Genomic DNA, 17,854 nt, shown 5'->3' on the forward strand with positions numbered 1-17,854 from the left:
TAGGCCACAGGTCCAGTACTAGATCTCCCAAAGAAAGTAAACTCAAAGTCACCTTTGAAGGTTCCTTGTTTCATTTTGTTGTGTCAGGCTTTTCCTGTTTTTTTGAATTTAATCTGTCTGTTTTTTAATTTTTTTATTTTAACTTTTGTTTTTATTTCCTCTCTCTCTTTCTCTCTAGCTCTCTATCTGTATCTTGGCCATATATGCCCTTTGTATAAATAAGCAAATAAAGAGAATTCAACAAATAAAGAGAATTACAGATCAATTTCCCTCATGAACCTAGAAACAAATTTTCTCAATATATTAAAAGCAAAGGATCCAAGTACACATCAAAATGATCATTCACCATGATCAACTATGTTACATCTTAGAGGTGGAGGGATGCTTCAACAGATGAAAATCAGCCAATGTAATCCACCATCTAAAGAAACTGAAAGAAAAAACACACAAGATCATCTCATTGAATGCTGAAAAGTCCTTTGACAAAATTCAATACCCCTTTATGACGGAAGTCCCGGAGAAATCAGAGATACAAGTGATATACCTCAGGATACTAAAGGGAGTTTACATCAAGCCCATGCCAATATGAAATTAAATGAAGAGAAAATCATAGCAACTCCATGAATATCAGGAACAAGGCAACTCTACGTCAAACTTAGTATGATATTTTTTGCTTCATCTTGCTATATTTTAGGTTGTCATGTTTTGTTGTTTTCTCTTAGAAGCCTGTTCATTTCTAATGAGAGACAAAAATGGAGTGGATCCAGAGAGGAAGAGTGGTCAGAAGGACCTGGGAGGATTGGAGGGATGGGAAATTATAATCTGGACATATTGTATGAGAAATAAATCTATTTTCCATAAGAGAAAATAGTATAAGAAAAAAATAGGACTTTGTGCCTTCCTCAGAGTGCCATGCTAGAATTTTTTTTCATTACTTCAAGTCTTGTGAATACTGTCATAATCACTGTAACTTCATGTATACACCTCCCATGTGGTGTTCAAAAAACATTTCTCTCAGGCTATCTACACACTCTGAATTTTACAGTCTTTTTACAGACCTTCTTGAAAGATGTTTAGTAGGGTTGAATATATTGTTTTTCACATATATGGCTGTGAGCTTCAGGTTTCTTATTGTCTGCTACTTGGTCAGTTGTAGGTTTCTGTTTGAATTGTCATCTACTTCAAATAGGACCTTCTCTGGTGATGTTTGAGAGATGAAGGAACCTGCGGTATAGCAAAAAATAACTAGGCCTTGTTTTAACACTGTGTGCATTTCATAATAATAGCATCTGTTTCTTGCCTAGTGTCTATGAACTATCTAGCCACATAAATTTAGTCATGTTTATATCTCCATGTGATCCATACCATGGTATGGACCTTAGATACAATCAGAAAATGATTGGTTACAAACATAACTTTCAGTCCATTTCTCACCACAGGTCAGTTGTTATTGTACCTATCATGGTTCACAGCTGGGTGAATGTCATGATTTTATTTCTTCTATGAGATGATTCATAGTGTTTCTCAGCACTATGAAATCAAACCAGAAAAGATACAGCTTTCAGATGAGTAATTACTTTATTCCTTTATATTATGTGATTAAACATGTGGTGTCTTTAGCAATGGGGGTCTTACCATCAAATTATGGAGGATTAAATCGTATACCTTCCCAATATATATGCTAGATAATAAATGTGAAAAATGTAGGGTGTTTTACTTTTAGATTATGACATTTGGCTTAAAATTCTAGTCCCCAGTTCTATCAATTTTTCTGCAATTATTATGATTTTTTTATTTCCTTACAGGTGAATAAATCATCATTTCAGTATATGCATCCAAATACATGTGCATAAGTTGCATTTTCTTTATTCAGTAATAACTCAATAGGCATCTAAGACATTCTTTCTGTCTTACACAGTGAACAAAACAAAAATATATGTGTATATAGGTTGTGTGGTATGTTAAGATTCACAGGATTCCAAAGGTTTGTTCAGGTGGCATGTGTATTTTTCAGTAGTACTGCATATTTGTGTGGTGCACATGGTTCTTCTTGTGCACTTACAAATTTATGTACCTGCCCATGTCTCTCTATGTCTCCTGTCCCCACTCTCCCTTTCTCTCCAATTGCTTTTGTTATTTTTTTACACTCATATGCCTATTCATCCTTATCATGACTACAAAGCACTCTAAGTTGTGAACTAGAGTCATGTGCCCTTACGTTAACTTTTGCATGGTTTAAGTTTTTAATTGGACTTATTTTCATGCTGTTAGAATTCTTTAGATGGTACATATAAGTACTTGTTAAATATGGGACATGAATAAACATAGGGTTCTTAGTTAATGTAATTTGGGCACACAGTGGCTTGGAGTGTGGTCATATACACTACATTTTCATACATTTTATCACATTCGTTATTTTTGTTTGATTTTTTCCACACATTCATGTTTTGTCTCTCTAGTGTAGGTCAGTGAACACCAATAAGAGCAGATGCTCTTCTACCATGATTTGTATCTTGTGATCAAACTCAGTTCTTCTATATCATTTGAAGGATCTTCAACTGGCTGAGCAAACTTGGTGACCCATATGGTAAATGTATTTATACCTGGTGGCTAATATTCTTCCCCAAAATGTCAAACTGTCACTTCTAATAGGTATGAAGCAATGTAGTTTTTTCTTACATTTACTGAATTCTGACTTGGTAAGTCAGTGTGGATTAGAGCAAAAACACATTCATTTCTTATGTTAATAGCATCATAAAAACTCATGTATCATAGGAATGTATACTTGCTAATTTGAATTTTAATAGTTTGTCTACTATATCATTGTAGATATAACCTTTTAGTAAGCACTTTTACTTATTAATATTAGAAATATTTGCTTCAGGTGGTTATAAAATGCTTTACAACTTGATATTTCTTCTTTTGATTTTTTGACATATTTATATTAAAGTTGTGGACTAGAGTCATGTGCCATTATGTTAACATTTGTATGGTTTAAGTTTTTATTTGGACTTATTTTCATGCTGTTAGAATTCTTTAAATGGTACATATAAGTACTTGTTAGTACTTAAAGAAAAGAAACAAACACCAACGTTCAGATTTACCAACATTCATAAGTCCTATCTTGCTAATAACAATAAAAACTTATGTATCATTTAAGAAAGACAAATGGTTAATTACTGGCCTACATAGTCTTTAAGAAATATGCATTATACTTTTCTGGCATAGATAAACAGACACAAAATTGATCATTCTTCTTCTTTACAGTATGTGCTTAGCTGGAATAGAGGACAAAGTAAGTGGTGAGAAGAGAGAGGTAGTTGAGAGAGAGAATACATGGAGAGACAACTAAAACTAAGGGGTATTTGAGGGGTATGGAAACTTAATACAGTAAAACCTCCCTGATATATATACATATCTGTAGGTGATCTAAAGGAAGTTGTCTTGTAAAGGGGGAAGTCACAATTGTACCTCTCTTGTCACCAAATGAAGTTTCTAGAACAGAATTGGGCTTTTCCCAAGACAAGTTTCCTCTCCTATCCCCATAACAAAGTCTCATTGCTGAAGACAACATTTATGAAAATTATTGATAATGGAGATGTCGAACTGGTGCCTATGTAGAACATTAACCTTTACTTTATAGCATCTTTTGTACAGAAACTTACTCTGGATGCTGCCAAAAGAAAAATTTAAACAGCAAATTAGCCACATACCTTTTATCTATGATGTCATACTGCCTGCAAGATATGCTAGGGTGATGGAGGCACAATGTTTGTGCGAGTCACCACCTTTCAAGACATTTGAATTAAAGCCCACTCCACAATATAAAATCCATACCCAACACTGACTGTGTGACCAAGAACCTGAGATTAGATTGCCTAGGGATCTACAGTAAAAGCAAATAATACTGGCCTAAAAAAGAAAAAAATATATCTTGTCTTTTATTATATACTATAAAATGTTAATTAGATATGATAAAATTAATGATAAAATTACATTTTTTATATAATATATTTTATACCTACATGTAATATATCACATTTTATACTGATATTATATTGACATATTATATATTATATATCTATATATTTATAGATATGAAAAATATATATGTGTGTATATATATCACACACATATCATAAACTATATATATATATATATATATATATATATATATATATATGTGTGTGTGTGTGTGTGTGTGTGTGTGTGTGTGTGTGTGTGTATTTGTAGTGATAAAATAGCTCTGAGTGATATTCTATTATATTCATAAATCAGGACTTTATTCTGTCACGGACTGGCCCATAGGGGGTTCCATGACCGTAGGAGAACAAGGACCATAGGAGAACTTACATATCCCAACAGGTTATAAAAAGAGTTCAGTGGACAAATACTGGAGGGGTGTGTTGGGGAGTGGGAGGATGTGGGGAGAGGGGAGGGAGACGAAACTGATTGGGATTTTAAAACAAAAAGAAATAAATACACACAAATAAATAAATAATGTGTGGAATACCATGATGGTGCATATGGTATTCAATAAGGTACTAGATGTTAGTTTTGATATGTGCACTATGTCTGGATAGGCAAATCCATAAAAAGAATAAGTATCTAATCCATTAAAGTGAAAGTATTTTGCTTTCTTGGGATGATGTTGTGTCCCCCAATATATTGTGTACCCTAATAACCTTTCTGGGGTCAGAGAACAGAACAGCCACTAGTTAGACATAGAGGCCAGAAAATGGTGGCACACACACAGAAACCTTTAATACCAGTATTCTGGAGGCAGAGATCCATCCAGACCTCTGAATTCAAAAGCCACCAGCCAGGCATGGTGACACCTACCTTTAATCCAAGGAAGTGATGGCAGGAAGCAGAAAGGTATATAACTCATGAGGAACTAGGCCTCCTACTAGACCCTGGTTAAGCTTTTAGGCTTTTAGCAGCAGTTCAGTTGAGATTCATTCCAGATGAGGACTCAGATGCTTCCAGTTGGAGGAAACAGAACGGCTGAGAAGTTGGTGAGGTGAAGTTAGCTGTGGTCTGTTCTGTCTCTCTGGTCTTTCAGTGTTCACCCCAATACCTGGCTCCAGGTTCATTTTTATTAATAAGACCTTTTGAGATACATGCTACACTTTTTTCTTTTTAATTTTCCAAGTTTTATTAAAAATATAATCTTTTCTCATACAGTATATCCTGATCAGAATTTTCAATCCCTCCAACTCATTCCAGCTCCACTCAAACTTCCCTCATATTAAAATCCACTTGAGCTGGATGGTGGTGGTACATGCCTTTAATTCCAGCACTCAAGAGTTAGAGGCAGGCAGATCTTTGTGAGTTCAAGGCCAGCCTGGTCTACAGAGAGAAATCCTGGAAAGGCACAAAGCTACACAGAGAAACCCTGTCTCAAAAAACCATAAATAAATAAATAAATAAATAAATAAATAAATAAATAAATAAATAAATAAATAAATAAATAAACTACTTGCTTAAAAAAAAAAGAAAAAATCCACTTGATTTCTTTCTCTCATTAGAAAATAATGAGCTTCAAAGATGTACCAAAAAAACCATAAAGTAAAATACAAGCTAAAATAAAAACCAACACATCTTAGGATCTATGTGATAAAGTCCAAAGAATGTTGTGTGTAAGTAGCACATCCCTTACGGGACATTTATACAACATCCACAAATCCTCTTCGGTTATCTCGGTTCATCTTACTTTCTGTTATTGATGCACAAGTGATATTTTTCTATGCAAAAGTGATGGAAAAATTTCCTAATTTCAATTCCAAGTGGGTTATTTCAGATGATTCAGTCTGCCTTCTACTTCATATGACTCAGAAAGAAATAATGGTTATCAATCCTCAGACAAATACCTGTGGTTTTTTTTTTCACTTCACTTTTCCATCATTTCCTCAAGGAGCTTATATATGGTTTGGAGAATCAATTCACTAATGCAACATAATACAAAGTACTTTCACTGTGTTACCTTATCCTGTGAACTGGGAAATAGAGCCCTCCTCATCACAGCTTTTGTGTATTAGGTGAAGGATACATTTAGAGGGTTTTACATTATTATGCTGTAGAAGCAACCATCTTATTAAATAAGAAACACAGAGCCAATGTAAAGATAAAAGCCCAAGAGGTCAGAGCTAAGAGCCTTACCCTTCCTGCTTCAGTGATCCTCTTCAGCCAAGAGAGACCTACTTCCTGTGTGTTTGTCTTTATGTAGACTTTCTGTTCTGCCTTCTCATTGGTTGCAAACCCAACCACATGACCACCTCATCACTACCTCTCTGTACAGACCTCCAGGTCTTCTATGGTTGGTATTGAGATTAAAGGCATGTGTCTCCAATGCTGGCTGTATCCTTGACCACACAGTGATCTACCTAGCTCTGCCTACCCAGTACTGGAATTAAAGGCATGCACCACAAATGCCCAACTCTGCTATGACCCCCAGGCATCTTTGTTTACAAATAAAATCACATTTCAGTACAAATAATTATCACCATATTATGTTTTATACAGAAAAGAGAAGGATTTTCTATTATCCTCATGTTCTCAGAAAAGTAGCTGGAAAAGCCACATGACTCTATACAGGTATGGACATGAACAACATACCTATTCAGTGGTTTACTTAGGATTAACAGGACAGCAATGGCACAGTAGCTCAAAGTCCAGAATCTGAACAGGAAAATTCATTACTCAATCAAGTGTCCCATTTGGAACTGAACAATTTAGCAGGACTATTAATTTTCTCAAAGTGAGAAGTAAGTGGATTGTACTGGGTGTGGACATTATATTAATATGCATATGTAGCTGTATCAGAGAGGGAATGAAACTCTGAAACACAGACATTAAGCAAGGTAGAATCCACTGATACTTTGGTTTGGGAAATCATGAAATCATTTTGGTGGGTTTTGTCCCTCTTGGGAGTTTGGCCCCTACTCTTTCCCACTAAAATTAGAAAGGCATCCTCTTATGTAGGCTGTTTACACCAATATCAGCTGTTTTCATATGAAAAGTTTCTTGTTTCATTTTTGTAACCAAATTGGCCAAAGAGGACTTAATCCCTGAGCTCTTACTGCCTGTTGTTTTAGCTGAAATCATGTTGCCTACGGATACAGAAGAAAATCAACAAACATATTTTCCAGCTTGTTTTTCACCTGAATATAGGGCCTCAGATGCAGAGCCCAAGGGTAGAAAGAATTCCAGAATTCTCAGTGGCAGTGGAGGAGGTATAAGGAAGTGCTCACAGTGTGACAGATCTCTGCATTACTGTGACAGCCTCACCCATCAACAAAGTTAAAAGCGCATATGGTCACAAACATTTGAGCTAAGTATAAACCTGCTGGACACTGTGAGATCTGGATCCATCAGACTTATGTCTGAGCAGACACGTGTGTTGGTGGGATGTTTTATTTTATTTACTATTATCGGGATCTTGTCTAATCACAGTCATGTATATGCCTATAGCTTCTCTGAGTGTTATGTCAGAATCAAAGAAGATTTTCACCATGAAGGAGATGTGGTCATTGGTGCATTTTTCCCAGTTCATACTATCTACACAGGCAACAAAGTTCCACATCCTTATCTGCCATACATTTACATCGACCTTCACATAGAGTAAGTGTTGTTGTTCATTTATCCTGTTTCAGATTTCATGTTAAAAATGACCCAGGTGATATTTGGATTCAAGCTTCTATACTTGTTATTTTTTATCATGGAAAACCCTTTTCCAAGCCAAAATTCCTAATTTAATTGTATGTTAGTATTCATTTATTTTTCTTTTCTCAATGATGATACTATAAGGTTGCTTGCTTGTTTACTAATTATTGTTTCTGAATATGACAATTGTAATCTTATGATCTTGGTTGGCCATGACTTTACAGCCACTTGTTTTTCATGTTAGGTCTTCGGAGGGAAGATGGTTTTATCAAGATTTGACATGGCTCTTCAGTGCAATCTAGAAGTCTTTATGTTCTCTTGTGAAAAGATGCAATGTCCCTAAAAGCTGTTACTATGGAGGGATGTGATGGTAGATTCACAAGTTTGCGTGTGTAAGAGGCCACTGATTTAGGAGTAAGGGTATCAGATTTAGAATTTGGTAATACTTCTTTGTTGTCAAAATACCTCTTCCTGTCTTCAAGATTTTTTTAAATTACATTAATTATTTGCTAATATTTTACTCTCAGACAGATTTTCCCTTTTACATGTTTGCTCCATTCATCTTAAATAAGTTTCTTTTTATCTCATTTTCATGAGTGTGCTCATAAGACAAATAGATATGATTGTAGCCACATAGGACTGTTTTGTATTAAGTCAGAAATAAAATCAAACTAAATTTGTGGCAGGGAAATATTTTTGTTACTACAAAAGTTTAATATGTATGACTTTCATCCTTTCCTTTTCTCCCTCAAATTCTACCACTGTATATTTTCCTAAGTTTTTTTCACACATGTTGGGGTACAAGAAGTGTATGTATCTCTAAACTAACATCATTTTGTATGGCTTCTGATTGCACCATTTATTATAGTGTGAGAGTGCATATATATGTTCAAAGAGTGAATGTGTCATCTCTCTAAGGCTCTGTCTCTTTTTCTATTTTCAATTGTTTCTGCATTTTTACATGTTTTGGAATAATCATCTTAGTTATCAAGATTACAAAACATATATGCGGTGGGCAGGAATTTAGCTCCACTATATTGGTTTTTGTGTGTTCCAAATTTCTAACTGGATTTTACTTTAAGGCTATCATAACTGTTCAGATAATATGATATATGAACATTAAAATTTATTCCAATTAATGTAAGTTATCTTTTATAGGCAACATGACATAGTCTGTTAGAATGCACATGGTACAGATTTTTCAAAGCATTTTTACCACAATGTTTGTGTGTGTCCATGTACACTTATGCCTCAGTTCTCACATGCAGGTGAGAGACCATCTGTGAGAGGATAACTTCACCTCTTGTTTTGAGATCAAAATCAGATCATAATTAGTGCTAAGATTTTGCCCTGGGTGAACCATATTTTGTTCCATATTGTGAATCCTGTTATACATGGTGGCTGTTATCCTTCCAAATTAAAATTGATATTGTCTCTAGAAGTGTATGAGATGAAGAACATATCCCTCCCATTTACTTAAAAATGTGACTGACTTGATATATCGAAGTAGCTTACTACATCTCTACAAACATTTCTTATGTTAATAAGGTGATATATATTCATGTGTCATATGAATATTGTCTTAGATGTTAACAGTTTTTCTCTTTTAATAAAATATATTCCATTTTGTGTGCAGTTTCATACATCATAAGCAAAAGCATTTTCTTGCAGCTTATTCTAAAATATTTTGCAGGAGGATGCTTGTTCTAAGTTTTTTATTACTTCATTTTTTTTGAAAATATATGTACATTTTATTTTTTCTGTAATTGATAAAAAAGATAAAGGGATATAATTATCAGTTTTCTGGAGCATAACTCAGACAGACAAAGTCACCTTGTGTGTTTTTCCTCATGTGTCCTCTGTCTGTGTATTACCAGTATAAATGTCTCTACTCCTAACTCTGTCATGATTCTGAGATCTTCTCTCCATTATTGCCTGTGGTCTCATGATTGATGTCCCTCTTTCTTTTTTTTTTTTTTTTTTTTGGTTTTTCGAGACAGGGTTTCTCTGTGTAGCTTTGCGCCTGTCCTGGAACTCACTTGGTAGCCCAGGCTGGCCTCGAACTCACAGAGATCCGCCTGGCTCTGCCTCCCGAGTGCTGGGATTAAAGGCGTGCGCCACCACCGCCCGGCGATGTCCCTCTTTCAATGAATTGAAGGTTTATGAGCTTTTCTTTTCATCTGGGCAGAGTGATCACTAAATGCTCTCTACATCCTTTTGTAAAGGTCTATGGGGACTGCATTAGTTTATTTTTAAAGCCCTTCTTTGCTGTTTGTTCTGGTTTAGCCACTGTGCTTTTTTCATCCTCAGTATGTACTTCTCATAAGTACTGAGATCTTACTTGCTATCCCCTTTTTCCTAGGGTGTTTCACAATAAATGTGTAATCTTCCCAGATATATTATATCACAGCCAGAAACAAACATACAGGAAGATAATCAGATATACACCAACCTACCTTGTGTAAGAATGTTTTTCAGGGTCTCACAAAGTGAGTGCTGAAGGCTGTCAGTGTTATCACTGTGGTGATTCTTTAAAATTTCTCTCAATGTGTCACTTCCTGAAATACATGTGTCTATCTACCACTGAATTCACATTATTACATTCAGTAATAATTCATATATTTTAGATTGATTTTTGTCTGACGAGATTAAAAATATTAAATTATCCAATTCCACTCTTTTATATAGTGTAATTGAATAAATAAATTATGATGTATCTGATTTCCAGTGGAAATTATGCAATTCAGGAATTCCTAGAACATCTTCTCAAACTTCTAAGCCTTTGAATATGACTGTACACCTTCTACAGTTATCATCCACTGACAATACTTTACATCATATTTTGAAGAGTCAGAATCTTGTATTTTTATTTCTAACCATTTTTTGCCAGTTTGTTAAGGTTTTCAAATTAGTGAAATTTTTTAAAAGTAAATATACATGAAATATATTAAAATCCAAAGTCAATTTTAACTAGTATATAGGAGATAGGTTTAAAATTTTGTATAGAAATTCTCAAATAGCCACATCTCAAATTTAAGTACTTGATTGTGTCATAAGTTTTCTTGATTTTGAACACAACTGAGCGCTGATTCAGAAAAATCTAATTTGTTTTTGTTTCTTTTTTGTTTTTCTCTTTGGGGTTCTGGACAGATCCTAACTATGCTTCTGTGATATCTTGGGCTCTCTTTCTCTTTCTCTGAAGGCATCTTCCCTGCCATGTGGCTTCTTCTCAATCTGTGTCTGACCTCCATGTTTGCTTAACTCAAGCAGTTTAAGCATGGCTTTCTTACTTCTCTCCCTCACTGCTGGCTTCTAGGCAACCGGTATTGTTTACTCCATAGCTATCTCAGTGTTTTGTTTTGTTTCGCTTTCATTATTAAACCCTAACAGTATAGTGTTCATGCTGCAAAAACCTTTTAAGTGTCTGTGCATGAACTGTACATAATTTTTGGTATGCTATATATTGTAAGAAACAGAGATCCAGCATAAAATGATCACATGTGGTGATTATCATTTTACCCCCTTATCTTTGATTATTGTTTGGATGCTTTGAGCGCTTCTGCTGCTTTTTTCATGGAAAATATAGCAGGGATTATGAACTATACTATGTTCATGAGACTACATACATGCATGAAACTCTCAAAAAGTATCGTGTATGTGTGTATGCATAAATACATATATACACACATTTAAAGCTACATATTTATAGAAGAGAAAACTTGGTTTCCACTCTTTTTTCTTGGTTTCCACTATTGAGGGATTTTGTGCCCAATTTCCTTCCAGTACCTGCAGTTCTTTTATTTATCATTTTGTTGTGTCTAGCTGCTTTCCTGGTGTCTTTAAATATTTTATCAATTAATTGAGAACTTAAATACAGGGTGTTTTGATTATATTCATGCCTCCCCTAACTCCTTCCATATGTACTCCTCCATACTAACCATCCTATTCACCTAAGTTTGAAATTTCTTCTTTTATCGCCAAAGAGTCTTGTTTAGGTGTTTAATTACTCTTAGGACTGGAACTTCTTTGGACTGTAGTAAAATTATCAAAGGGCAAACTTTGAAAATAATTTTCTGTCACAAAACCTATCAAATACAAAAGCCCCGTGGTTAGTAGTGAGATTTCACACAAAACTCTCTTCTCTATGCTTGAGATTTTTTTCCTAGCATAACCTTTTGCAGATCTGGTGTCACTGAAACTATGCATTTGTATACACAATTACTCTGTTCTTTCTGGAAAATAATTATCTTTTAATTATCTACAACCTCTGGAAGATCACAGAAATTTCTGTGCCTGAGAATAATATGTATTCTTCCTCTGAAGCTGAGCATTATCCAGTGCCTCATTCTCTCCAAAATGATCAGGAGAGGTTTCTGTGACAAAAATGGATCAATGTTCTGATCTATGGTTTAACAAATAAAATATTAGGAGTCATGCTAATTCTATTCCATTTAGCAGAATAATATTATATTCTCTCCTTGGGCCTATGGTCTCTTTTGTGTTCCAAATAACCATGCTATGAATGAGTTTCTTCTCCTGGAACATGCCCTCGATCCAAATAGAAAATTATTTGAATATTCGTGTAACATTTCTTTTGCTATTGCATCAGAAGGCATGTCTTATTAGGTCAGTTATTTTTGCACCTTGCAGGGCTCATAACTGGATGATATCAACTAATTTTTATTCCTGGTTTTATGTATACAATTTAGTGTTTAGGATATTCACCAGAGAAGAATTTTGGAACATGATTTAAGCCCATATAAAACCTTTCTAAACCAGCCTGCAACTATACTAGATGATCAGAATCCCAGAGTACCATGGAGAATTTCTCAGGATGAGCTTTTAAGTACAAAATACATGTTCTGTGTTAAAATACATCAGTTAACAAGAACAGGTAGCTGGAATTGGAACTACAGAAGCAAAAAGCAAGTTGAATACATTTAGAATCTTTCTGAAAACTATGTGTGTTGTTTTCATTTTCATCAGGTGGTGCTGTCCATTTGCTGAGCTTTACAAGCTGAATGGCACTTCCACCATCCAGTCAGTTGTGCTAAGCTCTGGAGGCCTACTAAGGGCTGGGGCACTGCTACATTCACCACTGTTCTCAGGGAATGAGCCAAATCATGACCATTTTAGTTTATGACCCAATCAGAATGAGAGTTAGATGCCCACACAGTGCTGATAGCAGAGTAGTTTGTCAGGGGGAGCAGACATTTTTACAACCATGCCAAGAATTTCTCTAATTTCTACTGATCAATTAGTAAAGAGAAACCTGTTTTCTCCCAAATCCATACATACATTCCTATATTTCATGAGAACTCTAAGCCTCTACAATTTTGTGGGAACATTTCTGCAAAAAAATCTGTTTTTTAGTTCAGAAACAGGAACTCTTAATGTTCCTCTATAGGCTGAATATCAGCTATCCAAATAAGGAAAAGCCTGTAGGTTAAAAATTTGGGATATTAGATTTCTTTGTCCTTTGTAAGTCTCCTAATGTTATTTAAGGCTTCCCAGAGTCACTGTAAGTGTGTCAGTCAATGGGATGACAGTCTGTTTAATTCATATCCCTATGTAGTATGAGGGCATGGTCTAAGCATAACCAACAATTCTGACTGATTTTGGATGGGAATGATTAACTCCACACCTAAAGTCCCACCTGCAGAGTAGAGTCTGATTGCTTAGGTTATTCCTATTTCCCAGTGACCAGATTTTTTTAAATCAATCTTTTTAGGACTTTCCAGTTTTACAATGGAAATGTCCTTGATGCTGGCAACTCGGGTACCAAGCCACAGGGAATGCATGGAATCGTAAACTCTGTATTACTATCTAAAAAGATAAACTCTCAAGTCCTTCATTTCTCCAGTACAGCCAAACACTTAAAGTAGGCATCAGCAAGTAAAGGTCAAGATGAGATAAAGGCTGCTGGTCTGTAGTCACATTAGCTAATACCTTCCATGTATCTGTCATCCTCATTCTCCAGTCCAGCCCAGAGAGTAGTGAGGCTTCAACTGTGACCCTATGTTCATACCCATAGTGAAAAACACAAGATTCAGTAAGAGGTATAAGAGCAGGAAGTGCAACAACCTGAGGACGAATGAAACCTTATTATGAATGCATACATAGTTCAGAGACATTCCATTTGAGAATATCATCTGTGACATCCACTTTCTTTATCTGGGTGTGGTAGGTTTATGATGTAAGAGTGCCTACATTCACCACCAGAGGAGTAGAGAGAATGACCTTGTAGGGTCCTTAACAGATTAGCTGCAGTGTCCCTTTGGCTACTCACTTGACACAGAGGTTATCGATCTACTTAAGCAAGGTGAAATTGGTGTTGGACTCAGAAGATGGCTGGTATCTCAGATAATTCAGTGAATAGCCTGTATGGAGTACTGAAACGCCTTTAGTGACTTGGTAAAGGAATGGTTACATAATTTTGTCAACAACTTCTCTCTGAGCTGGTGAAGCAGTTGGGCAATATATAATTCCAAATCTAATCTCATAGGTAGTTAATCCCTCCCTATATGGAGAGCAGTAAACTGAGGCACAGTAAAGGAGGAAGCCTAGCCATCTTTTTCTGGATTCTAATGAGAAATTTTCTAGAGTTTCATTTGATATCCTGTTCATTCTTTCTGCCAGCTCAGAATTCTGAGGTCTAGATACACAGTGAAGTTTTTTGCTGTATGTCTAAATCCATAGCTATTAATTAAGAGGGTTTGGGCTATGAAAATCAGGATATTGTTGGACCCTATTGCTACAAGGAAGCCAAATTGGAGCAGCTATTCATGCCTTAGCTTTTTAGCTACTATTCAAACAGTTTTAGTCTACGTGGGAAACACTTCTAACCACTCAAAAGCAGTATCTTTAAGAAAGTTGTAAGTATTTTTCCCTTCCCCAGTAAGCCAGATCTTGGTTGAAGTCAGTTTTTCCAAAGTTTTACTGGGTGTTGGTCTTTCATTTGGACCCCTTCCTGGGTAAGGACTCTCTGTTTTCAATTAACTTTAACACAGTCCTGGAATATCACTGAGATATGCCATGCTAGTGTGTCAAGTATAGGTATAACAAACCTTGGTCTGAACAACTCAGAAAGTCTTGTGGTACCCAGGGGAGTAGCCTGGTGAAGGTTTGTTACCAGAATCCAGCCAGTTATTTCTGAGAGAATGAACTTTTCCTCTGGTACCTTCCATCAACAAATAGGTGACAGAGGAATGTCTTTCTGTATACTGCAAATATGTGTTTCTCTGATTGGTTGATAAATAAAGCCATTTGGCTTATGGCAATGCAGCTTAGAGGCAGGCAGGAAATTCAAAAAGAAAGTCAGGAAGAAGGCACGGGAGAGACACCAGCAAGTCACCCAAGAAGCAACATGTAATGGGATGCGGGTAAAGCCACAGAATATGTGGTGATACTTAGATTAACAGTTATGGGCTAATTTAAGATATAGGAGCTAGCTAGCAAAAACATTGAGCGATAGCCATGTAGTTATAATTAATATAAGCCTCTGTGTGTTTACTTGGGGGATGCAAGTGGGAGAGATTTGTCCTGACTTCCAGCAGGCCAAGACACAGGAAACTTCCTGACTACATATAGTTTTGTACTGACCATTTTAATTTACCATGCAATCTCAAGTAGCACTGGCTTGTGGTATGTGTCATCAGAACATCAATAGGTTTTAGTGTCATCTGTCAGACAGTGAGTTCAACTGTGTGCCTATGGAGGACAGCAATTTCTAGGGGAAGCCACACAGCCCCTAGGAGGGCCAAGATTTTGAATGTCTTTTTTCCCAGCAGTGAGAAGCCATTTTTCTCTATAGATCACACAGTTGACATACCCTCTTGTAAAGTCATATCAACTGATGGTCCATGTATATAGTAGTGGAATTTCCTTTTCCCCATATGAGATACTGGGCTAGATCATTCAGTTCCTCTACCTGGGATGAGGTTCCTGGTTTGGGCACAAATAATTTTATTAAAAGTAAGTATTGCATCTCCCATATACCTGGTTACATCTTTCATCTGGTAACAGTCTTATATGAGCAACTGTAGGGCATCATCAGGCAAGAGGGATAGCTCGTTGATGACAAACTGAACTCAAGTTGGGGTCATGAGTAGAGTCTTGTACTGGGCCAAACTGTCATTTAACAGTAGGTGATTTTTTTCCTCAGTAGAAGACCTCATTTTTCCTAGATACTATGAGTATCAGATCTTAACACATTTAACTTGATTGCATTCTTTTATTAAGCTAGCAGTGCTCTCCACACATATTTGACAGACAGGTCATCCTGTGACTACAGGTTCCAATCATTTGGACTGATGTATCACAGGGAATTTCCATGGTTCCAACATTTGGGTAAAACTCCCTTTGTCTTTTCTGTGATGGACTGACAATGAAAGGGTTTTGAGACATCTGGAAGTTCTAGGGCTGGAGCCAAATTCAGAGATATTTTTAAAGCCTTGAATGTCTTTCATTTAGTCTCAATCAAGATTAGGGGCTTATTTTTTCTACTCTGTGCTTATGTACAGAGGCATTGCTGTTTCCACAATCACTGGTATCTAGGGGCTGAAATACCCTGCTGCACCTAGGAATTCTGGAATCTGTCCCTTAGTCTTTGTAGTTGGAATCTGAAGGATGACAACAATCCTGTTGAGAGAGTCTCTTTTTCCATCTTCAGCTTGTAGCCAAGAGAGGTAGCCATCTACAAATTTGGCTTTTTAAGATGACATTCTGTAGCCCAAGGACTGTAACTCTTGTCACAGTCCCCCAATGGTCCTTTTATAAACTATTTTCCTACTAAACCCATTTTTCTAAATTTCAGACATTGGCACTAAAATAAGGAATATCACAGAAGGTAAAAATGCTTCAGTTGCAAGTGAGATTCCCTGAGTTCAGATCCACAGAAAATTCTTGAGTGAACATTTGTAATCTAGGGATCATGTGGAGGAGAGGAAACTTATACCTGAGAAGCCTTGAAGTTTGCAATGTAGATATCCAGGCATATGCAACGGAAACAATAGGCACTCTGTTAAAAAGGAAAAGTAAAGCCAGAACTGCCTGTAGAGGTTTTCCTCTGTCTTGAACTCACAACATCTAAAATTCAAACATTTTCACATAAAGTGGCATGCGCACACATGCACAAACACACACACACACATACACACAAGCACACATACAAATGATACAAAAGTAATATAAACTCACACAAAATAATGTTGTCAATATGTCACAAATATGTATAAAAATGAGTCACACTAACTCAGCAGTGTTCTTGATTATGATATTATCTTGGAAAGCCGAGTGTCTTAGTGGAGGATTATTTGTTTTCCTATGTAGAAGACAAACATCAAAGAACAATGCAGTAGGAAATAAAGTATTTTGTAAGGAACACGTTTTAAATTCATGGGCAAATTTTTTAGTGTACCAAATACAATAGAAAGTACAATGAACTGTCATGGGACAGCCAATTATGTGGGTCATACCTACAGGATCTTATATCATCGTAACCAAGTAACATAGGCAGTTGAACTCATTCATTTAGTGGGAAGTTTTAAATGTGAATTTTATATAAACACTAATATTTGAACTAGAAATCTACTGCAAAAAATCTGCAGCTTGGTGTGGTCTATAATTTCTTCAGGTGTGTTTTTATTCAATTTATGCAGATATAATTTTAAAATATACCAGTTGGTTCTGTCCCTGGTATTTGCCATTGAGGAGATCAACAGGAACCCTCATCTTTTACCCAACATATCTCTGGGATTTGATTTCTATAATGTCCCATACAGTGAGAGAAGCATTCTTATGAATCCCCTTATTTGGCTCACAGACCTGAAAAATCCCTACTGTAATTATAACTGTGTAAAGGAGAGAAAGTCAGCTGCTGCACTAACAGGACCATCATGGGCAAAATCTGCCCATATTGGGACACTGCTTCAGCTCTTCAATTTTCCACAGGTGAGGCGTTGTGTGGGAAAAGTAGCCAGATCTCCTTTGCTGAAGTTTCAGGTGTGTCCAAAGGTAAAAAGGTATATTTGCATTAGTTAGCTATCAATGACAACTGTCCAGACAATTGGAGATGGACCTCTATTTCAGCCACTTGGAAAAGAAAGGGGAGAATGAAGTAGACAAGGAGGATTATTAAAAATAGAAAATAGCACAGTAATTGTCTGAAAAATTCACTCACAGAAATTTG

At 36.0% G+C, this 17,854-nt stretch overlaps 1 protein-coding gene across 1 annotated transcript in view; it reads left to right on the forward strand.

The window, feature by feature from the left end:
* The window catches only part of LOC128124322 (vomeronasal type-2 receptor 116-like), a 51,315-nt gene that overhangs the window by 26,256 nt on the left and 7,205 nt on the right, over positions 1 to 17,854 (forward strand). Inside the window, exons 2-3 of the mRNA XM_052760470.1 lie at positions 7,456 to 7,623; positions 17,325 to 17,616. Of these exons, the coding sequence (XP_052616430.1) occupies positions 7,456 to 7,623; positions 17,325 to 17,616 (460 nt within the window). The remainder of the gene's footprint in view (positions 1 to 7,455; positions 7,624 to 17,324; positions 17,617 to 17,854) is intronic.

The sequence above is a fragment of the Peromyscus californicus genome, unplaced genomic scaffold, assembly GCF_007827085.1.
Source record: "Peromyscus californicus insignis strain IS unplaced genomic scaffold, ASM782708v3 Scaffold_4__1_contigs__length_199733344, whole genome shotgun sequence".
In the NCBI taxonomy this organism is placed as follows: domain Eukaryota; kingdom Metazoa; phylum Chordata; class Mammalia; order Rodentia; family Cricetidae; genus Peromyscus; species Peromyscus californicus.